Source organism: Lotus japonicus, chromosome 2 (genome assembly GCF_012489685.1).
Source record: "Lotus japonicus ecotype B-129 chromosome 2, LjGifu_v1.2".
NCBI classification, from domain to species: Eukaryota; Viridiplantae; Streptophyta; class Magnoliopsida; order Fabales; family Fabaceae; genus Lotus; species Lotus japonicus.
Window position 1 is genome coordinate 59393251 of NC_080042.1, and position 27921 is coordinate 59421171.

The window sequence follows — 27921 nt, forward strand, 5'->3', positions numbered from 1 at the left end:
ACGACAGTTAAATAGGAACAAAAAAATTGTTCTAAAATGACACTTAAAAATGAACGGAGGGAGTACTTTACCCCTATGTATAGTAAGGGTTAATAATAGTGATCATAATTATTAAAGTACACGTTTTTTGTGTTAAGATGCTCTCGCAATTTTGACCCGAGTGTGGTAAAGGCCAAGGGTCTCATCAAGAGTGCGGCTCCTAAGAATCGAACTCTCGACCTTAGGGTTCAAACACACTTTATAATGAAGTGCAAAACAAGAACATTTTATCAAATTGATAAATAACAAGTGGATGGTCAGGTTGAATCATTAAATCGCCTAAAAGAAAAAAATATCAAATTCTTGTGATTTCAATTTTATTTGAAATTATCCCTGTCAAAAAAAAAATTATTTGAAATTATCGACGAGCTTTGTAGTTGATAACTTAGTTGTTCTCTTTTGACATTACTGAGCCAAATTGTTATCGGTAACCTACCTCACATACGTTTTCCATTCAATCTTCCTTTATTTTTGTTATTCAATCATCTTTCTTTATAATTGTATGAAACTATGAATAGTTATATTCAATCTTCCTTTATTTTTGTTATTCAATCATCTTCCTTTATAATTGTATGAAACTATGAATAATGATATTTTAATTGGGTGAAAAATGCTCATTCTGCTACCAAACAAAACGCTACCGTGTTTATGAAGAGAGAGATAAACATAAAACTTTTACATAATGCCAACGGTTCAGTCGCACAATAAAAAAAAAAAAAAACCCAACGGTTCATACTTCATTCATAGTTTCGTCCTCACGCCGAACAGTTACAACCTACAACTGCTGCCAAATTTGAAGTTACGCGCGTGTTCGTTTCCTTCAATGCCGTTACTTTTTCCTCTTCTTCATTCATTCACATTTGGATTACAACCATTCCTTCAGTTACAGTTGAACAACCCTAATTTCCTCAACTTTCAGGCGCCAAATTTGTGAGCAGCGATTCGAAGACGAAACACCAGTTCTCGCTTGGATTCAAACACCACTGAGTGAGTGCGTTGCAATGGAGTTTGAGGACGCGCATTATAATCTCCGCGCTATTAGGCTCTTGTACAGGCTTCTTGAAGATCACAGCATCGCATTGCAAGATGAAAATTCTGAGATTGTAAGTGTTTCCATGCTACAATTTTTTCACTGAATCATGCTATGCCACTGTTTTTTTTTCATTGAATTTTTCTTTTTTGATTTAGTCAATAACTTTTTACTTTTCAAGAGTTATCTTCAGTGTCTTGGAACTAGATTTTTTTTCTGTTCTGACTTCTGATATCTATGATCCTAATTTAATGTGATTGGTTACTTTAATCTGAAAGAAATCTGTAATGGGATTTTTTTATTTTTTTTACATTTTTGCTGTTGTATTTTGTAATTAGTGTTTATAGCCATTTCCAGATATCTGAGTGATTTTTTAGTGTTAACACTAAGATGTTCATTTTCTTTTGTATCTAGCAGGTGATTGAGAGAGCTAGAGTTTTATTGAGAAGTTTGATGGATGTTGCAGTTGAAAGTGTTTTCGAGACTCATTTAAAGGTACTTACGGTTTATCATTTTACAATGTGACCTGCAGGCAGGAAATAGGATATGATTTCTGTTGCGTAGTTTTGATTCTTTTATGCTGATTTAACAGATCACAGCAACACAAGCAGCCATGTCTAAGTCATCCATTGAACAAGAAAAGCCTGTGGCCGAGTCGCTGGCAAAGTCTCCTATGGAAACTGGCATTTCTCAAAGCTCTGTAGAACATCCAAGTTGCAGTGAAGTGACTCCACAGAAGATTGAGCAGCCCCAATTGAAGTTACTATCTGAGAAAGAACTGCCAGAGCCTTCATACTTTGGCATCTCTGATACTGGAGGGACAACAAGTAAAGCACTATGCAGTCTAGGTGAGGAGGAAAATATGATGCAACAGAGTTTAGTCAAAGGAACAAATCTATCTGATGAGAAGGGCAATTTACCCTACACAGAGAGTAGTAATCCTGAACAGCAGCATGATAATTTGAATACTTCATATGGAGTTGGTGAGCATGCAACTGAGTCATTACAAAATTTTGACTCAAAAACTGGTGAGTCCAATGAAGACAATAATTTACCATTGATGAATAAAATTCATGAAGCTCAACACAGTTCTAGTGCTGCCAGCCAAGTTGAATCTCTGGATCAGATGGGTGATTTCTCTGATGATTTGGTACATGCAATCAAGAGAATCGAATCTCGCATTTTGGCTTTTCAGATTTTTTCAAACATGATGGAATCCCCTAAAAACACTTCTGTTCACCATACTATGCAAAACATAACCAATCTAGAAAGTCCTGAAATGCAAAGAAATGATGGGGCTGCAAAAAGTCAATTGAGTTGTAGAAGGTCTCTCTTGGAAGGGCGCAGGTTAACCAATCTGCAGAAAAATAAATCAAGTTGTAAGGATGAAAATTTGATTTCAGAAAGTGAATTTAAGGATCCTTTATTATCTGGAAATGAATCATTGAGTCAGAGTCAGGTGGCATATCCAAATCATGCGCTTCGTACTGATACAGAATCTGCAAAAAGCGTTGATATACCAAAGAATGTTGGTACCCAATTGGTATCAGAAGGAAAAGAGTTAAGAAGTCAGACTAGGATGCAACCTTCAGCACAAAACATGAGCATGGTAGAGAGAGTTAAGTCAGTGAATAGGTTAGCTGGTAATGATCCCCACTTGGGGAGTCAAGCTAGTGACTGTAGTCAAGGTTTGAGAGTCCCATTGAATCAAGATGATCTTACTAAAAAGCCTTCCAGGTTTTCTAATCAAACAAACAGGGAAAGTTTGGTCAGAAAAACTCCAGTTGCATGGTCAAAAACTGATCAGAATCAGAAGGGAAGGAGTTCTGAATTATCCTTTGCACAAAAGTTAATGGGATCCACGCCCAAAGTTTCCCGGAGAGAAAAGCCACAGCCTCATCAGATGGTAATAAAACCAACTCTATTGGACCAGAGATCCAGTGAAATTAAGGTGAACTCCCATCAACACAGAGACCAGTCAGTTTTGGACAGGAGAGGAGCTCATAAGACTGGTCAGGATGAACCTCAGAAGACAAGGGTTCAACCACAACATTGTGAACTGGATGAGTCGAGTTCAAACATGGACTCTTCTTCTCACTGGAGCTCTCAGCAAGGCAGTGCAAATAGTAGTAGTGACACTGAGGACTACTCCTTACAAGCTGGGTCACAAGGTCCTATTGATGCAGAATATGAAGGCAGCTCAGAAGAGAGTAGTAACTCATATCTCTATAAAAGTGATGGTCCTTCACACAGAGTTGGAAGTCTCAATTCATATAGATATCACAGTAAAAGAAATCCTAAGAAAAATAAGGTTGGCCATGATGAACCTCGGAAGACAAGTGGTCAACCACAACTTCATGAAGTAGAGGAGTCATACTCAAATTCAGACTCTTCTCACTGGACTTCTCAGCAAGGCAGTGCCAATAGTAGTAGTGACTCCTTGGACTACTCCTTGCCAGTTGGCACAGAAGATCCCACAATAGAAAGGCTGGTTGATGCAGCATATGAAGGAAGCTCAGAAGAGAGTAGTAATTCATATCTCTACAAAAGTGATGGCCCTTCACATAGAGTTGGAAGTCCCAGTTCATATAGATATCACCGTAAAAGAAATCCTCAGAAAACAATTGGAAGCCTAAGGAAGCTGAAAAATAAGTTGGGATTGATCTTTCACCACCACCACCACCACCATCACCATCACCATCATGATGATGATAATGGTAACTTTCATTCAAATGCAGGTCATAGACATCCAATGTGGAATCGCTTGCAGAATGTCTTCCACCACAAAAACAAGCATGGGATGCGAACAAAACATAAGGTTGAGAAGTCAAAGAGAGGGGCTATTGCAAGAGTAAACCCTCGTTCAAATCAGGTTGGACAGTTTCACAGACTTGTGGAAGGGCTTTTGAGACACATCCGACATTCGAAGAAACCAAAGCATGGTAGGGTGAAAAGGTCCAGGTATACCCCACATGGACATAGTCAGAAGAAGCTGCATTGGTGGCACATCCTTGGACGACGCCGGGGAGTGAAGCTGAAAAGTGGTGGCCGAGTAAAAGTGGGATTTATAAGCCAAAAGTCACTAAAGAACTAAGTTGAATTTGGGTGCACATTTGAATTTCTTGTCTTGCAAGTATTGCCTTTTAGCTCGTAGTATTACAACTCCTGGGTTTTAGCTCTTATCCGGTTTCAGAACAGGTATATCCTCTGATTTTCCTCTGTTTTCCTAGATACTTTGGCTTGTTGAATGGGCGGTTGGTAATTCTCCATATTCAGTTGACGTCAGCCTGGTTATTCTAGATTTTGTTTTTGCATGGTGATTCTGGATTTTGTTTGTGTGTGTGCACTCTCATACTCCATGAATTGATAAAATCTCCTTGCCAAGAGGTCCGAGAAAAATGGAATTTCTGTAAATAATTATTTCAAAAAGCTAGCTATGAAGTTTAATCAAAGAATTCATAAAAGAGTCAGCTACTATTTTAGCAGAAAAGGGTACTATGAATTAATTATAATGTAAATTAATAATAATTATATTAGGAAAGTTCATGTTAGCTGTAGTGAGTAAGTTAGCTCCGCACGCATGTTAGCTCTAATGAGTAAATTTTATTAGGTCAATTTTGGAGGAAAAGAAGGCCGCCAGAAATTGATCACAGTAGCTACGAGTATCACACCAGCTAGCCTGCAGCCAAAGCTCTCAACAAATTTTGATTTGATTTGATTTATTCTTTTAATTTAACATTATTTTAATTTTTTATTAGGGAAATATTTAGTTTTAGTTAATAACAAGAAAGGCATAACTCACTTGCTTCTTTGACAAACACTCAACTGGAACTCACTGGTTGCCAAGGCCAATCATTTATATAAGTCAATTTTGAGTTTTTGACTGCATCGTCATGTGACATCCTCTGATAATTACAAAACTTCTACTGGATAGTGGATATCACCAAATACTATTCATTTTGTATGCCTAGATTCAGCTTTCTTCTCCCCCTCAAATTCTTTGATGACTTAGATTTCCAAGACCATATTATTAAATTTAATCATTCAGTAATAAAATCTCAATCATGTTAATAGCAAAGTCTTTAGGCAAAAAAAATTCCAAGAAAGGTATGGAAGAATCAGCTTCTTTACCTGATGAAGTGGAAGAACCTGATCTTTTATGTACTTGTTATGTTGATAAGATTCAGCATCTTAGATACAGATTTATGATATTTTCCTAAAGGACAGGATATATCTTGGACTTGTTAAGGTTGAATTTTGACATTCAATTGGGCTAAATTAAGGACAATGTCTCTGATATTTTCCCATCACTTTTTTTTTCTAGGTACTTTTACTCTTTCCAACCTAAGAATGTTTTGTGTTGATTGCGTTGATGCTATTTTACCACCTGGAACTGTGAGTAATTTTTCTTCTGTTTTAGTTTTGTTAGAGTTTGATTTGTTCACATTTAAACTTAACTTTATGAGAATTCAGGAAAATATGTATGTAGGTATATGACTTATTTTATGTCAAAGAATTGTAAATCCAGGTCTAGACTTCTGTTTTCTTGTCACTCAAGGAATGCTAATTTACAGTTCAATCTTACAGCAGATAATTCATTTGGAGTGGCTGGAAATTATTGCTTGCACTTGTCCCACCAAGAGTCACTATTCACGTGACTTAAAGGCTTGGATTAACTCCAACAACCTTTGATGAAATTCGGCCTTAAATATGACTACTTCTAGATTTTGAAAGAACTTACCAAAGATTCTTGTTTTGCCTCTCCAGACAGCAAGGTTCATTCTTTTTATTTCTTAAGTTTGCTTCTTTTGACAAGGCATAGTATTCAGTAAGATAGGCATCAGGATCACCTACATGGAAACATAGATAGAAAAGTGTACCAATAGGATTGTCATAGACCTTTGTCTTTACACTTTCTATTGGGTATAATGCTAACTGTCCTGAGCATCATGTTTATGTGAAGCACAACCGCATAAAGAAGTGCGCTCTTTCCTTGAGAGATGAAAGTTTAGAAACTGGAACACCATACTTCATGGTGATCCCATACCATAAAGAAAAACTGAATGTAAGCTTATTCACTACGATTAATTAGTATTATTTCAGTTATTACACCCATGGATTTGCAAATAATAAATTAAGATCAAATTTACCGGGGCATTGATAAAAAGTATTTCAGGATTGTGTGCACTCCAATATTCCAAAGTCAATGGAAACATTCTATCAAGAATGGTTTATTTACTTAACTTGATGCTTTGACTTTGATTTCTAGTTTTTCTTTTGATACTTGTTTTGTTTAATTATAATCTGCTATGCCAGGAATTTGCTGGAAAATGAAGGTAATGAAAGAAAATGCCCAATAATCTAGTAGTCCCTCAGAAGAATGGATCATGCAGAAGATTGCATCCTTGATTCCTGATTTTGAAGAACAAGGTCCGTTATTCGGACTTTGGATCCAGTGACTCACTGACTCCTACAAGTAGATATACTATCAAGTAACTCTTTCAAACAAGGACTCTATTCTTACAAGTAGTGGTATTATGATGCTGGTGCAGACTGAGACTGTGTCACATAGATTTAATAGAGTTCTTCCTTCTATGGAAAATTACAAGACACAGAGTAGCATTAAGGAGTTAATAATTCTTAGAACGTAACGCTATGGAAAATTTGATGATATAAAAGGCTTGCCCCACCACTTGGAAGAGTTGTGGACCTATTTTGAGGATGGTTTTTTCCTTCTTATTCTCCTTCTTTGTAGATCCCCTAGGATTCCAATTATACAATTATGCTCAGATGCTAACCATGAAAAGTTACCTACAATTTCAGCTTCATGACAAATGCTTCCAAAGCCATTGGTCTTGTTTCAATAACTTATATGGAAATACAATTACCTTTTTATCCATGTTTCCTTCAGGACTTATCAGAAAGAAAGATAGGTATAGTTTACAAAATAATTAAGTGCTGGTTCGTTATCTTTTGCTAAAAAATCAAAATGAGCAAAAGGGTTCACTTGATGATCATTAATATTGCAACGTACTTAATAATATTCATTTACAAAAGCTATATAAAAAATGCTGGTCTAAATGAAGCTTCTTCTGTAAGAAATATGGCACCTATTTTACTCATTAAAAGCCTCCTCTATACTGATCGTGTTCTAACTTCTTCTATGCAGGTTGTGGCTCTTGCAAATCAGAAGCTTCTTGGCCTTAATCCGGTGAGTTTTCTTGTTACATGATTAGGGGTAACATCTGGCCTTGGTTACTCTTACTCACATCATTTCCTTTCTCCCTTGGCACTCATGTTACTATACTTCTCTAGTTAGTATGTCTCTATGCGATGCGGCTGTATATCATTTTGTTGATCACTATAGATAAAAACAATTTAACATGAAACATATGGCTCTGGGGAAGGAATTTATTTTACTTTCCTGATTTTTGTGAACTATGGATATCTTAGCGGCTTAAATAATTAAGTGCTGGTTCGTTATCTTTTGCTAAAAAATCAAAATGAGCAAAAGGGTTCACTTGATGATCATTAATATTGCAACGTACTTAATAATATTCATTTACAAAAGCTATATAAAAAATGCTGGTCTAAATGAAGCTTCTTCTGTAAGAAATATGGCACCTATTTTACTCATTAAAAGCCTCCTCTATACTGATCGTGTTCTAACTTCTTCTATGCAGGTTGTGGCTCTTGCAAATCAGAAGCTTCTTGGCCTTAATCCGGTGAGTTTTCTTGTTACATGATTAGGGGTAACATCTGGCCTTGGTTACTCTTACTCACATCATTTCCTTTCTCCCTTGGCACTCATGTTACTATACTTCTCTAGTTAGTATGTCTCTATGCGATGCGGCTGTATATCATTTTGTTGATCACTATAGATAAAAACAATTTAACATGAAACATATGGCTCTGGGGAAGGAATTTATTTTACTTTCCTGATTTTTGTGAACTATGGATATCTTAGCGGCTTAAATAATTAAGTGCTGGTTCGTTATCTTTTGCTAAAAAATCAAAATGAGCAAAAGGGTTCACTTGATGATCATTAATATTGCAACGTACTTAATAATATTCATTTACAAAAGCTATATAAAAAATGCTGGTCTAAATGAAGCTTCTTCTGTAAGAAATATGGCACCTATTTTACTCATTAAAAGCCTCCTCTATACTGATCGTGTTCTAACTTCTTCTATGCAGGTTGTGGCTCTTGCAAATCAGAAGCTTCTTGGCCTTTATCCGGTGAGTTTTCTTGTTACATGATTAGGGGTAACATCTGGCCTTGGTTACTCTTACTCACATCATTTCCTTTCTCCCTTGGCACTCATGTTACTATACTTCTCTAGTTAGTATGTCTCTATGCGATGCGGCTGTATATCATTTTGTTGATCACTATAGATAAAAACAATTTAACATGAAACATATGGCTCTGGGGAAGGAATTTATTTTACTTTCCTGATTTTTGTGAACTATGGATATCTTAGCGGCTTAAATAATTAAGTGCTGGTTCGTTATCTTTTGCTAAAAAATCAAAATGAGCAAAAGGGTTCACTTGATGATCATTAATATTGCAACGTACTTAATAATATTCATTTACAAAAGCTATATAAAAAATGCTGGTCTAAATGAAGCTTCTTCTGTAAGAAATATGACACCTATTTTACTCATTAAAAGCCTCCTCTATACTGATCGTGTTCTAACTTCTTCTATGCAGGTTGTGGCTCTTGCAAATCAGAAGCTTCTTGGCCTTAATCCGGTGAGTTTTCTTGTTACATGATTAGGGGTAACATCTGGCCTTGGTTACTCTTACTCACATCATTTCCTTTCTCCCTTGGCACTCATGTTACTATACTTCTCTAGTTAGTATGTCTCTATGCGATGCGGCTGTATATCATTTTGTTGATCACTATAGATAAAAACAATTTAACATGAAACATATGGCTCTGGGGAAGGAATTTATTTTACTTTCCTGATTTTTGTGAACTATGGATATCTTAGCGGCTTAAATAATTAAGTGCTGGTTCGTTATCTTTTGCTAAAAAATCAAAATGAGCAAAAGGGTTCACTTGATGATCATTAATATTGCAACGTACTTAATAATATTCATTTACAAAAGCTATATAAAAAATGCTGGTCTAAATGAAGCTTCTTCTGTAAGAAATATGGCACCTATTTTACTCATTAAAAGCCTCCTCTATACTGATCGTGTTCTAACTTCTTCTATGCAGGTTGTGGCTCTTGCAAATCAGAAGCTTCTTGGCCTTTATCCGGTGAGTTTTCTTGTTACATGATTAGGGGTAACATCTGGCCTTGGTTACTCTTACTCACATCATTTCCTTTCTCCCTTGGCACTCATGTTACTATACTTCTCTAGTTAGTATGTCTCTATGCGATGCGGCTGTATATCATTTTGTTGATCACTATAGATAAAAACAATTTAACATGAAACATATGGCTCTGGGGAAGGAATTTATTTTACTTTCCTGATTTTTGTGAACTATGGATATCTTAGCGGCTTAAATAATTAAGTGCTGGTTCGTTATCTTTTGCTAAAAAATCAAAATGAGCAAAAGGGTTCACTTGATGATCATTAATATTGCAACGTACTTAATAATATTCATTTACAAAAGCTATATAAAAAATGCTGGTCTAAATGAAGCTTCTTCTGTAAGAAATATGACACCTATTTTACTCATTAAAAGCCTCCTCTATACTGATCGTGTTCTAACTTCTTCTATGCAGGTTGTGGCTCTTGCAAATCAGAAGCTTCTTGGCCTTAATCCGGTGAGTTTTCTTGTTACATGATTAGGGGTAACATCTGGCCTTGGTTACTCTTACTCACATCATTTCCTTTCTCCCTTGGCACTCATGTTACTATACTTCTCTAGTTAGTATGTCTCTATGCGATGCGGCTGTATATCATTTTGTTGATCACTATAGATAAAAACAATTTAACATGAAACATATGGCTCTGGGGAAGGAATTTATTTTACTTTCCTGATTTTTGTGAACTATGGATATCTTAGCGGCTTAAATAATTAAGTGCTGGTTCGTTATCTTTTGCTAAAAAATCAAAATGAGCAAAAGGGTTCACTTGATGATCATTAATATTGCAACGTACTTAATAATATTCATTTACAAAAGCTATATAAAAAATGCTGGTCTAAATGAAGCTTCTTCTGTAAGAAATATGGCACCTATTTTACTCATTAAAAGCCTCCTCTATACTGATCGTGTTCTAACTTCTTCTATGCAGGTTGTGGCTCTTGCAAATCAGAAGCTTCTTGGCCTTAATCCGGTGAGTTTTCTTGTTACATGATTAGGGGTAACATCTGGCCTTGGTTACTCTTACTCACATCATTTCCTTTCTCCCTTGGCACTCATGTTACTATACTTCTCTAGTTAGTATGTCTCTATGCGATGCGGCTGTATATCATTTTGTTGATCACTATAGATAAAAACAATTTAACATGAAACATATGGCTCTGGGGAAGGAATTTATTTTACTTTCCTGATTTTTGTGAACTATGGATATCTTAGCGGCTTAAATAATTAAGTGCTGGTTCGTTATCTTTTGCTAAAAAATCAAAATGAGCAAAAGGGTTCACTTGATGATCATTAATATTGCAACGTACTTAATAATATTCATTTACAAAAGCTATATAAAAAATGCTGGTCTAAATGAAGCTTCTTCTGTAAGAAATATGACACCTATTTTACTCATTAAAAGCCTCCTCTATACTGATCGTGTTCTAACTTCTTATATGCAGGTTGTGGCTCTTGCAAATCAGAAGCTTCTTGGCCTTAATCCGGTGAGTTTTCTTGTTACATGATTAGGGGTAACATCTGGCCTTGGTTACTCTTACTCACATCATTTCCTTTCTCCCTTGGCACTCATGTTACTATACTTCTCTAGTTAGTATGTCTCTATGCGATGCGGCTGTATATCATTTTGTTGATCACTATAGATAAAAACAATTTAACATGAAACATATGGCTCTGGGGAAGGAATTTATTTTACTTTCCTGATTTTTGTGAACTATGGATATCTTAGCGGCTTAAATAAGTTTTTCGTCCCTAACCTTTACATAATACCTGGTTTTCGTCCCTTGCCGGAGCAAAGGTGGGGTTTAGTCCCTAACCTTTGCCAAAACGTTTGGTTTTCGTCCCTCCGGAGCTTTGGGTCAACGCCGGAGCTCCGGTGGCCCATGTGGCATGGCCACGTGGGATTAATGAGGCCACGTGTTAATTCTTTTAATTTTTTTAAAATTTTTAAAAAAGGAAAAAAATTATATTCTTCAAGCATCTTCTTCATCATCTTCATTTGAATCTTCAAAAACCCAGACAAAAATTCCTTCAACAAACATTGAATATTCATTCACTTCACATATCTTCATCTCCAAAGTCCAAACCCAGAATATAATTACCCCAAGCCTGGCAGCCCCCCAAATGCACTGAGATTTGGGAAGTTTTAATTTGCAAAATTAGAAGCAGATTTCAGAAACCTAAACCTAAGCACAAAGGGGACAAGTTAATTGCAGCAAAGGAGTGAGTGAGAAAGAGAGAGATAACAGGGTGAGAATAAAGAGAGCAAATTGAATTGAGCACCAAAGGCCACTGGAACCGGGGCGGCGACTGCAACTGGTGGTAAGTCCCTGCGTCTCTCTCGCACAAACCTTCTTTGTATCTCACTACACTCAGATCTAACAACATCAACTCAGATCCACAAAACCCAGAAAATCCATATCGAAAACCAATCCCTGCCTGAAGGAGAAGAAGGATCCATCAGCGCTGCTTGTTTGGGCATTTTCAGCTTCGTTCTTCAACCTTCAGTTTCGTTCTCCAGGACTCTACAATTTTTGGGGTTTCGTTCTCCAATTTGGGCTACTGTGACTCTCTATGCATGCTTCATTCCTCAATTAGGGTTTTTCTTCTTCTTCCAGATCAACACCACCATGAACTTGAACATCTTCAAGAAGAAAACCTCATCCAAAGGTAAAACCCAATCTCTTATCCTCTCTTCACAATTCCCCGTTTTCGTTGGAGGTTTCAATTTTGGGATTGTGTGCCCGTTCTAAAAATTCTTACTTTGGTTTCTCGTTGGCCAAATTGGCAATTTTTTGGGTGAGCGTGAGAAAGATTAGAACAGAGGTGAGGGATAATGGTTGGGGTTCTTTTGTGTGTTAGATGATATAGTGTGTTTATTTTATTTTCTGGATGTTATGATGAAGATGTTTGAGGAAGATGAAGAGTTAATGAGTATTTTGGGTTTTTTATTATTATTTTCTTTTTAAAAATTAATTAGATTTTTTTTAATTTAAAAAAAAAATAACACCTGGCCTCATTAATCCCACGTGGCGATGCCACATGGGCTACCGGAGCTCCGACGTTGACCCAGAGCTCCGGAGGGACGAAAACCAAACGTTTTGGCAAAGGTTAGGGACTAAACCCCACCTTTGCTCCGGCGAGGGACGAAAACCAGGTATTATGTAAAGGTTTGGGACGAAAAACTTATTTAAGCCTATATTAGCAAAGTTATATATCTTTCAGGTTTTGAGACAGAAGTGTGGGAACCGGGAAGTACGGTGTTGGTGCCTGCCATCTGCAGTGGGGGAGGAGGGGCTTTTGCTATTGTCGTTGAGCTCATGTAAGCCTTTTTTCATTTGATAAGAAATGATTATTCATCTGACAGAACTGTTCAAAAATGATCATTTCTCTAAATTAGCAAAATCAAATAACTAATGGTGTGAGATGACAAAATGGAAATTAGTCTGGATGATGTAAGTGTATGATCTTTATTTTCTCTTTGTCTGTAGTTGGCATATGAAGTATGCTTTGTTTATCGATCTGCAGTTCAGGACCATATGTTCATCTCCAAACAGAATATTTTACATAAATTGTCAGTAAGTTTTGAGGTACTATGTACTATGCATAGTAGATGTCAAAATTTGATATCGCATTATTTCCTCTTTTTCGTTTCTGTATGAAACTGTGGATCTGAAACTTTGATTTTCAATTTTTAGATACATCAAAGATTACTATAAGTCTAAGATGGTTTGGTCTTAAATCTCTGTTAAACAAGCAGATTAAACTAGCTATTGTTCATCTTAAGCTTGTCGGAATTTACAATTTAAATAATGGGTAGGATGACTAAAATCTAATCATTTGGCATTTTTTTTGACATTAACTGATATAACATTTAATTTTATTTCAAGCACCAAAGAAAACATCTTAAAGAAACAAGTGCAGATTTGTAGAAGTGCTGCTGACAGAGAAAGGACTGAAGAACACATGCTGGATTGTACCTTGTGCATGCAGTAGCAGTTGCTTGAAGACTGGGTTTTGTGGATGTGTGCTTCTTTGATGGGAAAGTGGACAGTGGACCTTCAATATTAACCATGTTAACTGCTTGTCAACTTTTAGCTCTCAAAACTCACTTGCTCCCATGTTTGATTATTGCCTCTCCAATGATAGTTTATACTTTATATCTTGCTGTGTCTGTCTCTGCTTCCTTGCAAGTTATGCACAATATGAACAGAGGAGATTGAACGTGTTGGTACCGAGAATTTCAACAACTTTTTTTTGCCTATATTCCTCTAAAGTCAAGTGTGGAATTAATAGGGTGGGGCTTTCCTTAAATATGTCTCGCATACTTAAAAAATCAAATCTAGCATATTATCTGTTATAGGCTTTCTTTAGGCTTGAGTCTAGCTATGTCGAAAGTTTGGTTGGTCTGATAACTTATGTATTGGATTGTTTCACAACTTTCACAACAAGACATTCGAATTGATGAATAAGTATACGTGTAAATATGTCAGCAAACACATAGGTGAGCGAGCTTAAATATACTAAAATAAATCTATTTATAAATTGGTCAGGATGATTATAGGTATGTAGTTAAGGTTGAAAATATGCATGATTCTGTTGGACTTCCGACGATTGCATGTTGCTCAAAAAAATGTCTTTAAAAAGATTTTCATAAATACTATTGATAAATTTAACTTTTTAAAATCATAAATAATTTTTAAAATATTTTCAAACATAAGTGTCCCAAACAACCGCCCGACCAACCATTGTTCTAGTCGACCCAAAAGGCTCACAATCGTGAATATCAAGCTAGCCTTTAAAATCATATACCATTGAAATGATTTTTGTTTTTAAAATGATTTATATCTTAAAGTGTACCCATTAGAAGTTCTATTCTAGTTAAATGATCCACAATTGTCAATATATTCCTACGTAAGAAAAATGTACTTCCCGTATCGAGGCATCTGTATAGGTTGACTTGCCCATTGCTACCAAATTATGGGTTGACACCCTTGGTGGAAAACGGAAGGGACATATATTTGGAGTCATTGATACCCCCACACGAGTCATCTTGTTCAACATCTTAGGGTTCGCCAATGAATGTTGAGGTTCAAGACACCATGGTGAGACTGCATCGGGAGAATGATGTACCCCACAACAGATGGAGCAATAAAAGGCCCATCATGATGTGCAAATACAACAAATGCGTTCATAGTAAGCCAAGTGGCGCATGTTGCAAAGTTCGGTTGCATGTAATGGTGGTGCTCATGCTTACGAGAAGGAGGAGGGGTTTAAGGAGTCATATGAGTCAAACGATATTAGAGAGAACTAACGTGTATCATTTCAAGAGTTTTATGTCATATTCCAATATGTTTTAAAAATATAATAAACGTAGATCAGAACCTTTGTATCCTATTCAATCCCGTTGAAATATGTCTAGTAAACATTACCCCAATCCCAGCAAAATCACCCTGATATTGAACCTGAGAATGCCTTCATATGAAGACTTGAGCTATCTTGATCAGTACTTCCCACACCATAACTCCTATTAACTTTTGTTAATAAGTTAATAAAGTTCTAAATCTTGAAGCCAAAATAACAAACATCTATCAGTTATCATTGTCGAATGCAACTATTATAGAAAAGTCGTCAGAAAGGGTCTCTAATATTCTTATACAAATAATTTATAACGATAAAAAAAACCCTTCAAATTGTTATTAAATAGTCAAAACTAGTTGATATTAATTTGTCGCGTTTTAACGGACGTGACTTTCATGGATTTTAATTCTCACAAAATTATGAATGTTAAAAATAAAATAAAAGTTAATTCAAAAATGAAAGAAAAGCAATTGCAACTTACCTGATGATAGTTTTCTTTTATTGTAAATATTAATGATTTATCACTCAAAGCACATTTTGTGGGTAGATTGAGCACTCGCCGAGTGGATTAGTCATTTTGGAATAGTACTGGGCTAAAAAAAAACCAATTAAATCTCCGTTTAAGCCTGGTGAAATTTTCCAGTCCATGGGCTCGAGCCTAAATCAACACAGACAGGCCCGGGCTTAAGCCCGAAGCCTACATATCCCAGTCAGGTTTCTGCCAGTCGCTCTTCACACACAGCACCATTCCGTTTCCTCTGCTCCGCTCTCTGAACTGCCGTCCGATCCAGCAAACTGCTTCTTCAGTCTGCAGTGCACCACTGCAGGATCAGGTATGTGTCTATCATATTGTTTCCATGTTATATCTTGAGCCTTTTTTGCTTCAATTCCAATGCATGGATGCAAAGTTGATGTTAAATTGCAAAAGGATGTTGACTGTGATTTTGATTTTGATTTTTATGTTTGAGATATGTGAAAGTGATGAATGTTTGTGAGAAAAAGTTGGGACTTGTTGACTATAGTGTTGGTGCTAAGCTTAAATTTTGGTAGTGTAAAAAACTTTTGGAATGTGTAGGAATTTTAGAGTGGAGGAGAGAAAATGTCAAAATGAGTTCATGTTTTTAAAAACAAAAATTCAAGGAAACATAAACCTAGAAAAATGAGGGAAAATGATCACTGTGGAGTGGGAATGTGGGATATAGCCATTCATGAAATATTGATGTTATTTATTTGTTTATTAATAAAATGCAAGCATTTGAGTGACAATGCAAAATAGTTAACCATCTTTGTATTGTTGTAGATTATTGATTGATGTCTAATTGCTATAATTTTTTTTTTATCTTGTAACTGATTATTAGAGACCGATATTTAGGGTGCATTTGACTAAAAGTTCAATTAAACGCTTTTTCCAATATACACTTGAGGCATGCATAAGTTTATTAGAGAACTAATTGAAAAAAATTAAAAATTGCATATAGGTATAAGCACTTTTATAAGCTAATATGAGCAGTTTTTTTAAATAAAGTTATAGATCGATCATGAGCTTATCCAAACACTTGCGTAAGTGCTTATGCAATAAGATAAGCTTAAATAAACTCTTCAAACACAATCTTAAACTATTGTTCGGTGATGCTTTTGAGCAATAGTAGCATGCAAATTAAAAATCAAATCATAACGGCAGTTTTATGATCTGGACAGGTAGTGGTTCAATTCCTTCCATTAAGAATTTATGATCATGCCTTCCTTACAGGATTTGGAAACACTTCTACCTCTTCTTGTATGGCATCATATAAGACAATCTCCGCTGTCTCATTCTCTTCCTTTTACTTGATTGGTGCAAAATTATAGATCTCTTGCTTGGCTCAGCTGTAACAAAAGCACCGAGCAGTTGAATTTGTTTTTGTTCCATGTCGTTGTAAATTCATTTCTGCTTTTGTAAGCAGTGTCTTTTGAATTTGAAGTTTGGGGTTTATTTGTTTTGCTAAGTTTAGTTGACATTTTTTCTCACAGGAGAAAATGACAAATGAGAATATAACAAGCAGTGATATAGATTATGACTATGAAGATTTTAATAGTTCCAAGCGCCCAAAAATGACTTCCAAAGTATGGGAAGAAATGCAGCGAATTCAAACAAGTGATGGTAGTAAAGTTCTGTGCAAACATTGCGGAAAGCTTTTGCAAGATAACTGTGGAACTTCTCATTTGAAGCGTCATTTGACGATATGCCCCAAGCGTCCAAAACCGGTGGATGTTATTGCTCAAGATCCAATATCTTACTCTTCTGTATATGTTACCAGATGTGCGGCCAAAGGTAAGCATGAAAATTAAATATTTTTAGATGTGCAATCTTTGTTCGCCAAATTCACTTTATCTCCTCATTTAGCTTACTATATAGCTAACCAAGATTCAATCTAATATTTATGGTGATTTGACCATGACAAAAACCTAACCAATTAATGGTTGAATATGCTTAAAACATTGGGTAGGAAATAGCATCAATATGGTAATAGGCTCTGAGCTTTACATGCAAGTTAGTAGATTCCTACCTACAATATATAGAATATATGATTGATTGTGACATTTACTATTAGCTTTGATGCTAAATTATGTTATTCGGTAAGGAAAAAGTTGATAGGTACTCATAGTTTAATTAGTTAGTAGTTCTGTACTTAGTTAGCTTGAGGAGTTTCAGTTAGTTTGAGAAAGGGAATATTATAAATAAGGGAGTATGGCTTTCTTTGGGGAGTTTGTACATTGGGAATAGGGTTAGGTCCTGGTTTCTCGAAACACGAGGAAATTTGAGTGTTATTCGGTATTCTAACCTAATTCCAGGTTCTGCTCCATCTTGCACAGGGTTTGGGAATTAGGATTCATCAACAAAACTTCATTTTTTTTCTTCATTCTTGATCAGGTTCTTGTGAGAAGTCTTTGCTATTTTTGGCTGTAGTTTGAGAAACTTGATTTTCTGTCTCGTGTTTTGTGATTACGTTTTGCATTTCTTTCAATTGAAATGTGGCTGCGTGTGATTTTTCAATTTGTTCACAGAAGCATCTCTCGATTACCTTTCATAATCAGTTTATTAGTACTATCTTTTTTCATCTTTTTGTAGAATCTGGATTAAACACGGTGCTTATGGCTTGCCCATTGAAGGTTGAACCTAAATCCCAGTTCCCAAGTTTTTCTCAGACTGCAAATGTTCGAGCTCTAACTGTTACTGCATCCACTGGAAATGCTTCCAGTCCTGCAGAACTGGAATCTCCCAGAAATCAAGAGGAGCTGGCTCTGGATGATGTAGAAATGAAAGCATTTTATGCTTCTCTTGATGCTGAGACCTCAGTTACCTCACCTTCCCAAGATACCACCAAAGTCATTACTGAATTATCCAACACTACCACACCTTGTGAAGAGACCAAGAAAGCATTGAAAACACTGCAAGACCTTCTCTCGAAAGACTTCTCTGTTCTGTTGCATACTGGACAGTGTGGTGCCATGAAATCTACAATAGGATACCTTTCCAAGTTGTCTGCAGATGATGGAATCTCGGCTGAAATGAAGTTGTTGATATTAGAAGTGTCAAGAGAGTTCACTCGCTGGAGTTGTGACTACAACGATGCTAGCAAGAAAATAGAATCTGCCAGCTCCAACATCTTGAAAGCAGATAAACTAGAAGAAGGTCTTGAAGCTAACAAGAATGAGTTCAAGGAAGTTTTGTCCTTAGAAAATGAGTTAAGTAACCAGCTAGCATTTTTGGAGCAAAAAAAGAAAGAGCTAGAAGAGCAAATAAATGCAATCAAAGCTAACTTATCTGTTTTTCAAACTGCTAAGGTCACGGCTATTAAGAGAAAAAGGGAAGTTTTTGAAGAAGGAAAGGCTCTCAAAGCACAGAGAGATGAGTTGAGGGAACAAGTGCCTCACTTGAGGGATGAGAGGGAAGTGGCCAAGAAAATCCAAGATAATATTCGAGCTGAATGGTCAAAGCTTGGTGAAAAATTTGACAAAAGCTTAAATGGGGAAAATTGTGAGTTATTGGATGGTAAATCCATTTAAGCTTGTCCACCTGAAAGTTGCATTTAACAAACTGAATTTCAATTTTAACTAATACTGATATTCATACTCATACCAACTCCATGGTGAGCTAAATTAGCTCTGATATTCGTTATACCTCCATGGTAAAAAGTGAAGCATTTTTGTAAGTGATTTTAATTTAATGATCTTACATTCACTTGTTTCATTGGACAAAAGATATGTGCAGGTTTTTCAAATTTATGACTTAATATTGATAATGTGAAAAATCAAGTGATTGATCATAAGCTGGTTTTAGAAATTCGATATGTATGATGCAGCTAGTTTGTTATGTTCAATTAAACCTTTATTTTTTCAGGAATATATATGGCAGTAAATTAGTTACAGTAAATTATTGCTTGATGTAAGCTTTTCCTGATTTGTTTTTGCTTCAATTCTGTTTTCATGGTATAATGGTAACATCTTTAGTGTTTATACAATAAAACTCGACAAGTAATTGGTTTGAGCAGTGCAGAGTTTGTTTAGTTTGGGATTGTTATTTCTGTTTTAATTAACAAGTGTTACCTTATTTTAACTTCATTTCTTACTTGTAAAATGTCATTTTGGATAAAATTAACCCTCCACGGATATTGAAGGCAAAGGTACCCCCTATGAGCTATGACCCTATCTTCGTGGTAAGGTAACAAAAGAGAGGTATTATATAATACCTCGTTACTGTTAATACTCCCTCCGTTTCACCTTTTATCAGCATTTGAACTCAGAACCTGTCAGTTGTGTTCCACAACAACTACCATCCAGGCCACCAATGCTGATGACAAAAATATATTCTTAAGCTATTTAAATACAAAGCCGGCAAATAACAAGAAACTTGTTTTTTTAGCACCAAAAATGAAGAAGCTATTATTATATTCTTATTCCAGCCTTGGAATTGAAGGAGGTCCAGCTTATCAAAAAAAAAAAAGGAGGTCCAAAAAAATACAAAAATATGTAGGTAAACTGTTGACTTTACGGCCATTGACTTCAGAAAACATGTGAATATCATATTCATTTCTCCTTTTCCTTTTTCCAATTACATCCTCAATTTTAAATCTTAGGCACTTGAACATGCAATTATCTCAATATCTATTTTTCTTTCATCCAAGGTGAGTGAGCATTTATGAAGAATGGTTTTTAAACACAAATAGTAGCGAGTAGCGACACCCCATGTACAATTTATTTTTCTATATATCTCTCTTTTCCTATCCCACCATACAATATATCATATTTATCATGTATTTCTTTTTTTCTCATTTCTCTCGCCTTATTTGTGAGTAAAAGTGTACCAAACATTTTTCTTTGAGTAAAATACACTTACCCCCCTCAAGGTTTGCTAGAAAAACACTCCACCCCATTCTTATTCAAAATATACACTCCACCCCACTCATTTTATTAGGTTAACCCCATCCAAAAAGATGATAACAGAATATTCCATTCAAATCAAAATTATTTAATGTAAACTTATTTTTCCATTTCATTTTTTTCAGAAAAAAACGTCACTTTCTAATAATATCTAGACATTACTCAATGAATTCATAAGCAACATTTTTTTATAAACCTAGGCAAAAGAAATTTACTTAGTATTTATTTGGTGAATTTTTAATTAGTATGAAATTAATTTCAAAATATTTTTATATACTTCACTATTTATAAAAATTCTTTATAAACTGGGTATTACTAGTAATTGTGATGTTATATTATTTTTTGTTGAAACAAACTTTTTTTAAATGGAACTGACCTTAAACGATTTTTATTTGAACGTGATGTTTTTTTGAAAATAATAATAATAATAAATAACCAAAAAAAAGAAATGGAACAATAAGTTTACACTAAGTAATTTTGATTTGAATAGAATATTCCGTTGGCATCTTTTGGATGGAGCTAACATGATAAAATGAGTGGGGTGAAGTGTAGATTTTGAATAAGAATGGGGTGAAGTGTTTTTCTAGCAAACCTTGAGGGGATAAGTGTATTTTACTCTTTTCCTTCCCTTTCATGAGCCAAAATGGAACCAGCTAACAAATTGCACATAAAGAATGATTCAATGCTTAAATTTTCTTTGCACAGAAGTCAGAAGATATCAATGAGCATTTCATTGACTTACATCTCCTTGATCTAGAGGACACAAAACTCTCTGCAGTCAAGCTATAAGAATTGATATATTTGAGCTAAGATGACACAACACATGGCTGCCTCATCCTCCTCCTCCACCTCTTCTTTCAGCAATGGGTGGGTTTACCATGTTTTCTTGAGCTTTAGGGGAGAAGATACACGTGAGACTTTTACTGGCAACCTTTACAGTGCCCTTGATCAAAGGGGAATCAACACTTTCATAGATGATGAGGAGCTGAGGATTGGGGAAGAGATTTCACCATCTCTTCTCAATGCAATAGAAGAGTCTAGGATCGCCATCATCATATTCTCCAAAAACTATGCCTCGTCCACTTGGTGCCTGGACGAACTTGTCAAGATTCTTGAGTGTAAGAAACACAAGGGACAGGGGGTTTGCTCAATTTTCTATAATGTGGATCCATCAGATGTGCGGCATCAGAGAGGGAGTTATGAAGAAGCATTTGTTATGCTTGAAGAAAAATTCAAAGACAACAAGGAGAAGGTGCAAAAGTGGAGGTCAGCTTTGTCTGAAGCAGCCAACCTGTCCGGCTGGCATTTCAATAGAGGGTATATTAATTTTCAATTTTCATCAATTCTGTTTTTATGGTGACCATATTTTTGTTAACCAAACAAAACTAAAGCATTGAAAGATGATATTGATTTACCCTCCTAACAATTTTCACTCTATTAACCAACATTGTACACCTGCATCACTAAAAGAATTTGATGATACATACCTATGATTTGATGATAACTACAAAAAGTTTTACACTTGAAAATAAGATCATGAAACTGCTGAAGTATTATCTTTTATAGGATATTACCAGTAAGAGGAATAGTTAAGCAAAAAAATAACTAGTAAATTTCAACTTTGAATTCTCATATATATGTTCATTTGCTACATGATCAAAAGATTTCGTGATTCTCTCATCTTTTAGTTATCTATTTTAACATTTCAACTCATTGCATTCTTTATTACATTATTTTTATATGGTGGTAGTTCAACAGACGATAAGAGCAGATGAGTAATAAACTAAACTTTAAGCAGTGTCAGGAACCAAAGAGTTGGGTGAAAAGTGAATGAACTCAAATGGTTTTATATCTAACACACCTCTCACACAAGAGCCTTTGCGCTTGAAGCATAGACAATGCATCAACCCACTACATCTTATGCTGAAATTTATTTTATGATTTTGAAGAATAGGAGCTACTAGGGTTCGAACTCTAAATCATTTAGTCATACACTGACCATGTCATGAGCTACACATCACAGATACTTAAGGTGTTGGGTGTAACCACATGAATAATTTAATATTTAACAAGCAGGACCTTTATTTCCACTTTACCTAGTTAGGCAAATCCTGGGAATATGTATACTTTTCCAGTTTCCTTCACCAAGTAGATTGGCTCCAAAAGAGTAACATAAGGGCAGTGCATATTTTCTTAACATCACAGGAACTATTTAGGGCAAGAGAACTACTTATTTCATAATACATATGATTTATGTTCCATACAATTGTCAGGTACGAGTATAAATTTATCCAAAGAATCGTTGATGAGGTGTCAAGGAAATTGAATTGCATCCCTCTAAATGTTGCTAGACACCCTGTTGGACTCCGAGCTCGTGTATCGGATGTTAACTCACTCTTAGAACTTGGTTGCTATGATGTTAGAATGGTAGGGATTTATGGCATTGGCGGAATTGGTAAAACAACCATTGCTAAAGCTGTGTACAACACAGTATGTGATCAATTTCAATATGCCAGTTTTCTTGCAAATGTCAGAGAAAATGCAAGCCATAGAACTGGCTTAGTCAAACTCCAAGAGCGGCTTCTGTTCGAGATACTTGGTGATAAAACAATAAAGTTGGGCAATGCTGACAGAGGAATCAATATAATAAAAGATAGGCTATGCAGAAAAAGAGTTCTATTGGTTATTGATAATGTGGATGATGTGGACCAACTAGAAGCATTAGCAGGAGGATTTGATTGGTTTGGTCCTGGAAGCAGGATTATCATAACTACAAGAGATAAACATCTTCTAACTGCACATCAAGTTGATTTGACTTATGAGGTTAAAAAGTTAAATCATGTTGAAGCTCTTCAACTATTTAGTTGGAATGCTTTTAAACGAAGTGAGCCTGATGTAAGTTATCTTGAAATCTCAAATCGTGCAGTGTGTTATGCAGAAGGTCTTCCATTGGCTTTAACAATACTAGGTTCTGATCTGTGTGGTAGAAGCATTCATCAATGGGAATCTGCATTGGACAAATACAAGAGAACTCCTAATAGGAAAGTTCAGGATATACTGAGAATAAGCTTCGATGGGTTAGAGGAAAATGAAAAGGAAATTTTCCTCTATATTGCATGTTTCTTCAAAGGAGAGATAATGGAATACGCGGTAAAAGCATTACGCGCTTGCAATCTTCACCCAGCTATTGGTATTGCTGTGCTTGTTGATAAGTCTCTCATAACTATGGATGAAATATATGTATTGTCGATGCATGATCTTATACAAGATATGGGTAAGGAAATTGTTAGGCAAGAATCACCATTAGATCCAGGAAAACGCAGCAGGCTTTGGTATTATGAGGATGTGCTTCAAGTACTGACCGAAGGAACGGTGAGACCAATATCTGTCATGCTGCTGTTTCTACTTTTTTTCACACAACTTTTGCGTTATCTGATATTGTCTTTCTTATTTTTCTAAACAAAGGATGCTAGTTAACTGGGAAATTTTCTTTAGATGTGAAATGTAATTTTTAAATATTTTAAATGAATCTGAATTGTTAAACTGATTCTGATGTGGTTGACTCTTGCTGTACATAAAAATTTGTCAAGGGAACTGATAAGATTCAAGGTATAATGCTGAATCTACCTGAAAAGCAAGAGGTGCAGCTAGAATCTCAAGTCCTAAAGAAGATGAAAAACCTTAGAATGCTAATAGTTCGCAACGCTGAATTTTTCGGAGGTCTTGTAGATCTACCAAGCAATCTAAGGCTGCTTGACTGGGAGGAATACCCTTCTCCAAGTTTCCCATCTGAGATACTTCCAGAGAAAATTGTAATGCTAGAGCTGCGGCGCGGTCATCTAACTTTGGACATGCCATTCAAGGTATGAAGATTATTTATAATTATCCCTTTCAGGTTTTCCCATAACTGGCAATATATTTCTTCATAAGTAACCATTTAATCTCTATTTCACAGAAATATGCAAATCTGACTTCTATGAATTTTAGCTCTTGTGAATTGCTGACAAAAATACCTGATGTTTCTGGGATCCCAAATTTAGAGCAATTGATTCTTGAAGATTGTAAAGGTTTACTTGAAATCCATGAATCCCTTGGATCACTTGATAAACTAGTTTATTTAGGTGTTGAAAGGTGCACTGAGCTAAAGAATTTACCGAGCAATCTCAAGTTGCCATCTTTAGGATGCATTGTTCTTAATGGGTGCACTCAACTTGAGAAGTTCCCAAATTTGTTGGGAAAAATGGAAAATCTGAAAATGATCGAGGCGGAAGAGACAGCTATACAAGAATTGCCTTCTAATGTGGTCAATTTTATCAGCCTTGAGGTTTTAACACTAAAGCGTTGCTCAAATCTTAAGGAACTTCCTAGAACCATTGATATGTTGCCAAATCTTCAGTTACTTGATATTTCTGGCTGTCCCCAACTTCAACTGTTTCCAGAGAAAATCAGTTGTTTCAGCACCCAAAACTACTCAACCATGCTTCCAGAGTCTGATGAAAGTTCATCAAACGTAGTCTCTCCAGGTATCCAATCCTCATATCGGTTCCCTTTAATGGAAAACCTTGATCTCAGTGACTGCAATCTCTCAGATGGAGATCTACATAACCTTAGTTGCTTTTCCCACCTCATATCATTAGACATATCAAGAAATCATTTTGTAGCCCTACCCGAATGCTTCAACGGACTTGGTAGCTTGGAGGAGCTTTACATGGCCAATTGCAGGAATTTTCGACAAATTTCAGGGATTCCACCTAACTTGGAACTTATAGATGCTACTAGTTGCACACTGTTGAATTCACAATCCTTGAACCTGCTATTAAGCCAGGTTTGTCTTTATCTCTTTCTGTTTCTCTTTGTACTTAGGACTTAGGAGGCATTTTAACTTGCAGTTCTTTTGCAACAGGGATTCCATAAGGAATCGAAATTCGAAGTTATAGCACCAAGGCCAAAGATACCAATTCCATTAAACTACCTCAGCAAAGGAGGATCCATGTCATTCTGGATTGGCCAGAAGTTCCCTAGAATTGCTCTATGTTTCATTTTTGGACTTGGAAATAAAACAACTGGATTTATCACCTGTGAAGTCCAGCTTTCTATTAATGGTCAGAGAGCATCTAGTAGAGAACAGCACTTCCTTTCAGTTTCCGGTGATCTTGCATGGCTGTATCATCAAGAAGATTTGATGGATTTAAATACACATTTACTGCAAGAACAGAATTATGTGGAAGTTTCTTGTGAAATTATAGATGCGAGTAGAGCTTCAGAAGTGACAATATACTGTTGTGGAGTTCATGAGTATAAGGAAGATGAGGAAGTGGAGAAACCAAAGTTGATATTGTGCAAAAGTTATAATAACAATGAATGTCATTATGGTAATAACTTGGGAACTTATTTCTGCACACTGCCTGAGAATTTTAGGCTTCATGAAATATCAGACGAGCAGGTGCAACAGCTTTCGGCTGCAATCATGCCAGAAATGCTTGAAGGTAATGATTCTATGGCTCAAAAGGGAAAGACTACGAATATTGTGCTGGCTGATACAATACATCAAGGCAAGGAGATTTCTTCATTGAATTTACAGCTACATGATGATAGAACTCAGGATCCGATGCTCTTAGAGTTTCAATTGAACCACATGAATGAGAATCAACTTCTTCATAATGATACATCTGAAAATAAAGGTAAAAATGAAAGATGTCTGACTCAATTAGGAATTGAAATGGGCTTGATCCCCCTTACTACCTTTTATTTCACTTCCCCTCACATATTTTCTTAAACTGCACCTCTTTTTAGCTTGCTTCTCTACTTGGTCCACACAATTACATTAACCATGTCAGAAGGCTGAGATCATATTATTTAGTATGTACACTTGTCATTTTTAATTGAACGGAAAATATGGAAACAGGTCAACATAGCATCGCAGCAGAACACCAATGCTTTTTCAACAATACATGATTAAATGTCTTCTTCATGTATAAAGTGCTTAGTCAAAATCTTGAATTGTGAATAAGTCCTGAAAGTTACAAAATAATCAGAGTTAATATTCAGTTGAAACAAAATAAGAAACTGGAAATAATTGACCATTTTCTATATAGGGTAACCGAGTCCGAGTTGATCTTAACCAAGAACACTAAGGATATGTAGAATTTCTAGGTTACCAGAAAACAATCAATCTTATCTTATTATTTTCTTTAGATAAATGAGCCTTATAGAAATGTATAGCCTTATCTTCTTCAAATTATTTTATGCTTAATATATCAGGCATCATGAAGAGGAATCTATGACAGAAAAATTTAAGTACATAAACCATCTTTCAAGAATGATAGAAAGAATTGATGGGTGTATGATTTTATTTTCAAGTAGACTATTAAGGAAAGTTATTCTGATGTAACAGAAGTTGGGCCTACAATGGAGGCTCTAGTTTCTCCGACCAAAGCTGGATCAAAAGCCTATGAAAATGATGTTCCGAAGGAGGTGTCAGAATCTCTTGAGAAGATGAGAATGAAACCAGATGATGTTCATGTGGAGTCACAAGCAAGACATGAGGTAAATTTTATTTTTCTCTTTCTCTTTTATGTATAACAGATAATATGGTAGTGCATCAACAATTTATAATATTCCATTGACTACTCAGGCACCAGTTAGTGCTGCAAAGCTAGTTAATCAAATGGGAGATCAACATGTTGATAGAAGAAGCTTCCCTCAACTAATCAATCCCCAATCCTATGTTGACCTCTCAGAAAACTCTTGCTCTTTGAGCAACGAGCATGTAGTGATTCAAATGGAACACAACACGTGTCAGTTTAATGACAATATGGAAGCATTTTATGCTGCCCTCCATGCTGAGACCTATGCTCCTCCATCACCTTTATCATTAAGAGACACTAGAGATGATTCAGAGTTGGCTTATCCTCAAATGAGTGAAGAATCCAAGAAAGCCTTGGAAATCCTGAAAGAACTCCTCTCCAAACAATTTTGTTATCTTCTGGACTCAACATCATCCACATCCATGAAAACTACCTTAGAATATCTTTGCACTTTGTTTGCAGATGATGATGAGGTCTCTCTGAGTTTAAAGTCTCTAATACTACAACTTTCAGCTGAACTTCCCCAGTGGAGTTGGGTCTACACTGATGCAAGCATGAAACTTGAGTCCTCAAGTTCTGGTCTATTAAGGCTAGATACAGTAGAAGAGGGTCTTGTAACCAACAAGAACCAGTTTAGTGAATTTGTGTCTATAGAAAAAGAGCTGTGCAGCCAGTTGGCTGATTTGGAACAGAGAAAGAAAGAGCTAGAAGAGAAAATTAATGCCATTAAAGCAAACATCTCCATGTCTGCAGTGGCTAGGGACTCTGCTCTTAGAAAGAAAAGTGAAACCTATGTGGAAGGAAGAGTGTTGAAAGCTCAAAGAGATGAGTTGAGGAAGCGAAAGCCGACCTTAATAGCAGAGAAAGAATCAGCAAAAGCTATCAAAGCAAGCATTGAGGATGAGTGGTCAAAGATTAGAGAGAAATTTGATAGAATCTTGAATACTTTTGGGTTAGATTATTGAATTAGGTACTGCCATTTGATCATACAAGTATAGGAAATTTTGGTAAGTTATAGAAGAACTATTCTATTCCATAGACTAATCTATTTAATTTTTTCTTCATAGTGTTTTTAGTATATTATTTTTTCGATGAATTACACATCATTCTTTATTTTTAAATTTGAGAGAGAAATGGATTCCTGTTTAAACTGCATTATCC

At 35.7% G+C, this 27921-nt stretch overlaps 3 protein-coding genes across 29 annotated transcripts; all 3 read left to right on the forward strand.

Moving 5' to 3' along the window:
• Positions 1-401: 401 nt before the first annotated feature.
• Positions 402-13655, forward strand: LOC130738579 (uncharacterized). 27 transcript variants are annotated; one of them, XM_057590624.1, is made up of 13 exons: positions 402-1142; positions 1487-1564; positions 1662-4267; positions 5394-5464; positions 5657-5844; positions 6386-6561; positions 7239-7280; positions 7753-7794; positions 10323-10364; positions 10837-10878; positions 12617-12713; positions 12883-12981; positions 13282-13655. In XM_057590624.1, the coding sequence occupies exons 1-3, from the start codon at positions 1041-1043 to the stop codon at positions 4161-4163; spliced, it is 2682 nt and encodes an 893-aa protein (XP_057446607.1). In that variant the 5' UTR covers positions 402-1040; the 3' UTR covers positions 4164-4267; positions 5394-5464; positions 5657-5844; positions 6386-6561; positions 7239-7280; positions 7753-7794; positions 10323-10364; positions 10837-10878; positions 12617-12713; positions 12883-12981; positions 13282-13655. The 27 variants fall into 27 exon arrangements, 24 of the variants coding, with proteins under 24 accessions (XP_057446607.1, XP_057446604.1, XP_057446602.1 ...); XM_057590621.1 differs by lacking the exon at positions 10323-10364 and having other exon boundaries at positions 402-848; positions 959-1142; XM_057590619.1 differs by lacking the exon at positions 10323-10364.
• A 1743-nt stretch (positions 13656-15398) lies between these two features.
• Positions 15399-19140, forward strand: LOC130738581 (uncharacterized). Its single transcript, XM_057590643.1, has 3 exons — positions 15399-15585; positions 16763-17063; positions 17862-19140. The coding sequence occupies exons 2-3, from the start codon at positions 16769-16771 to the stop codon at positions 18797-18799; spliced, it is 1233 nt and encodes a 410-aa protein (XP_057446626.1). The 5' UTR covers positions 15399-15585; positions 16763-16768; the 3' UTR covers positions 18800-19140.
• A 1731-nt stretch (positions 19141-20871) lies between these two features.
• LOC130738582 (TMV resistance protein N-like) lies at positions 20872-27824 on the forward strand. The gene is made up of 7 exons (XM_057590644.1): positions 20872-21490; positions 22447-23545; positions 23764-24036; positions 24129-24998; positions 25077-25854; positions 26568-26719; positions 26808-27824. Exons 1-7 carry the CDS (start codon positions 20985-20987, stop codon positions 27723-27725), a joined length of 4596 nt encoding a protein of 1531 aa, XP_057446627.1. The 5' UTR covers positions 20872-20984; the 3' UTR covers positions 27726-27824.
• The last annotated feature ends 97 nt before the right edge of the window (positions 27825-27921 follow it).

Bases quoted from the DNA above. Each gene is read 5' to 3' on its own strand.
- LOC130738579 (XM_057590624.1), top strand. From the start codon at position 1,041: ATGGAGTTTGAGGACGCGCATTATAATCTCCGCGCTATTAGGCTCTTG. The intron at 1,143-1,486 runs GTAAGTGTTTCC...TGTATCTAGCAG, and splicing joins AAGATGAAAATTCTGAGATT to GTGATTGAGAGAGCTAGAGT. The intron at 1,565-1,661 runs GTACTTACGGTT...CTGATTTAACAG, and splicing joins TTTTCGAGACTCATTTAAAG to ATCACAGCAACACAAGCAGC.
- LOC130738581 (XM_057590643.1), top strand. From the start codon at position 16,769: ATGACAAATGAGAATATAACAAGCAGTGATATAGATTATGACTATGAA. The intron at 17,064-17,861 runs GTAAGCATGAAA...ATCTTTTTGTAG, and splicing joins TACCAGATGTGCGGCCAAAG to AATCTGGATTAAACACGGTG.
- LOC130738582 (XM_057590644.1), top strand. From the start codon at position 20,985: ATGACACAACACATGGCTGCCTCATCCTCCTCCTCCACCTCTTCTTTC. The intron at 21,491-22,446 runs GTATATTAATTT...TACAATTGTCAG, and splicing joins GGCTGGCATTTCAATAGAGG to GTACGAGTATAAATTTATCC. The intron at 24,037-24,128 runs GTATGAAGATTA...TCTATTTCACAG, and splicing joins CTTTGGACATGCCATTCAAG to AAATATGCAAATCTGACTTC.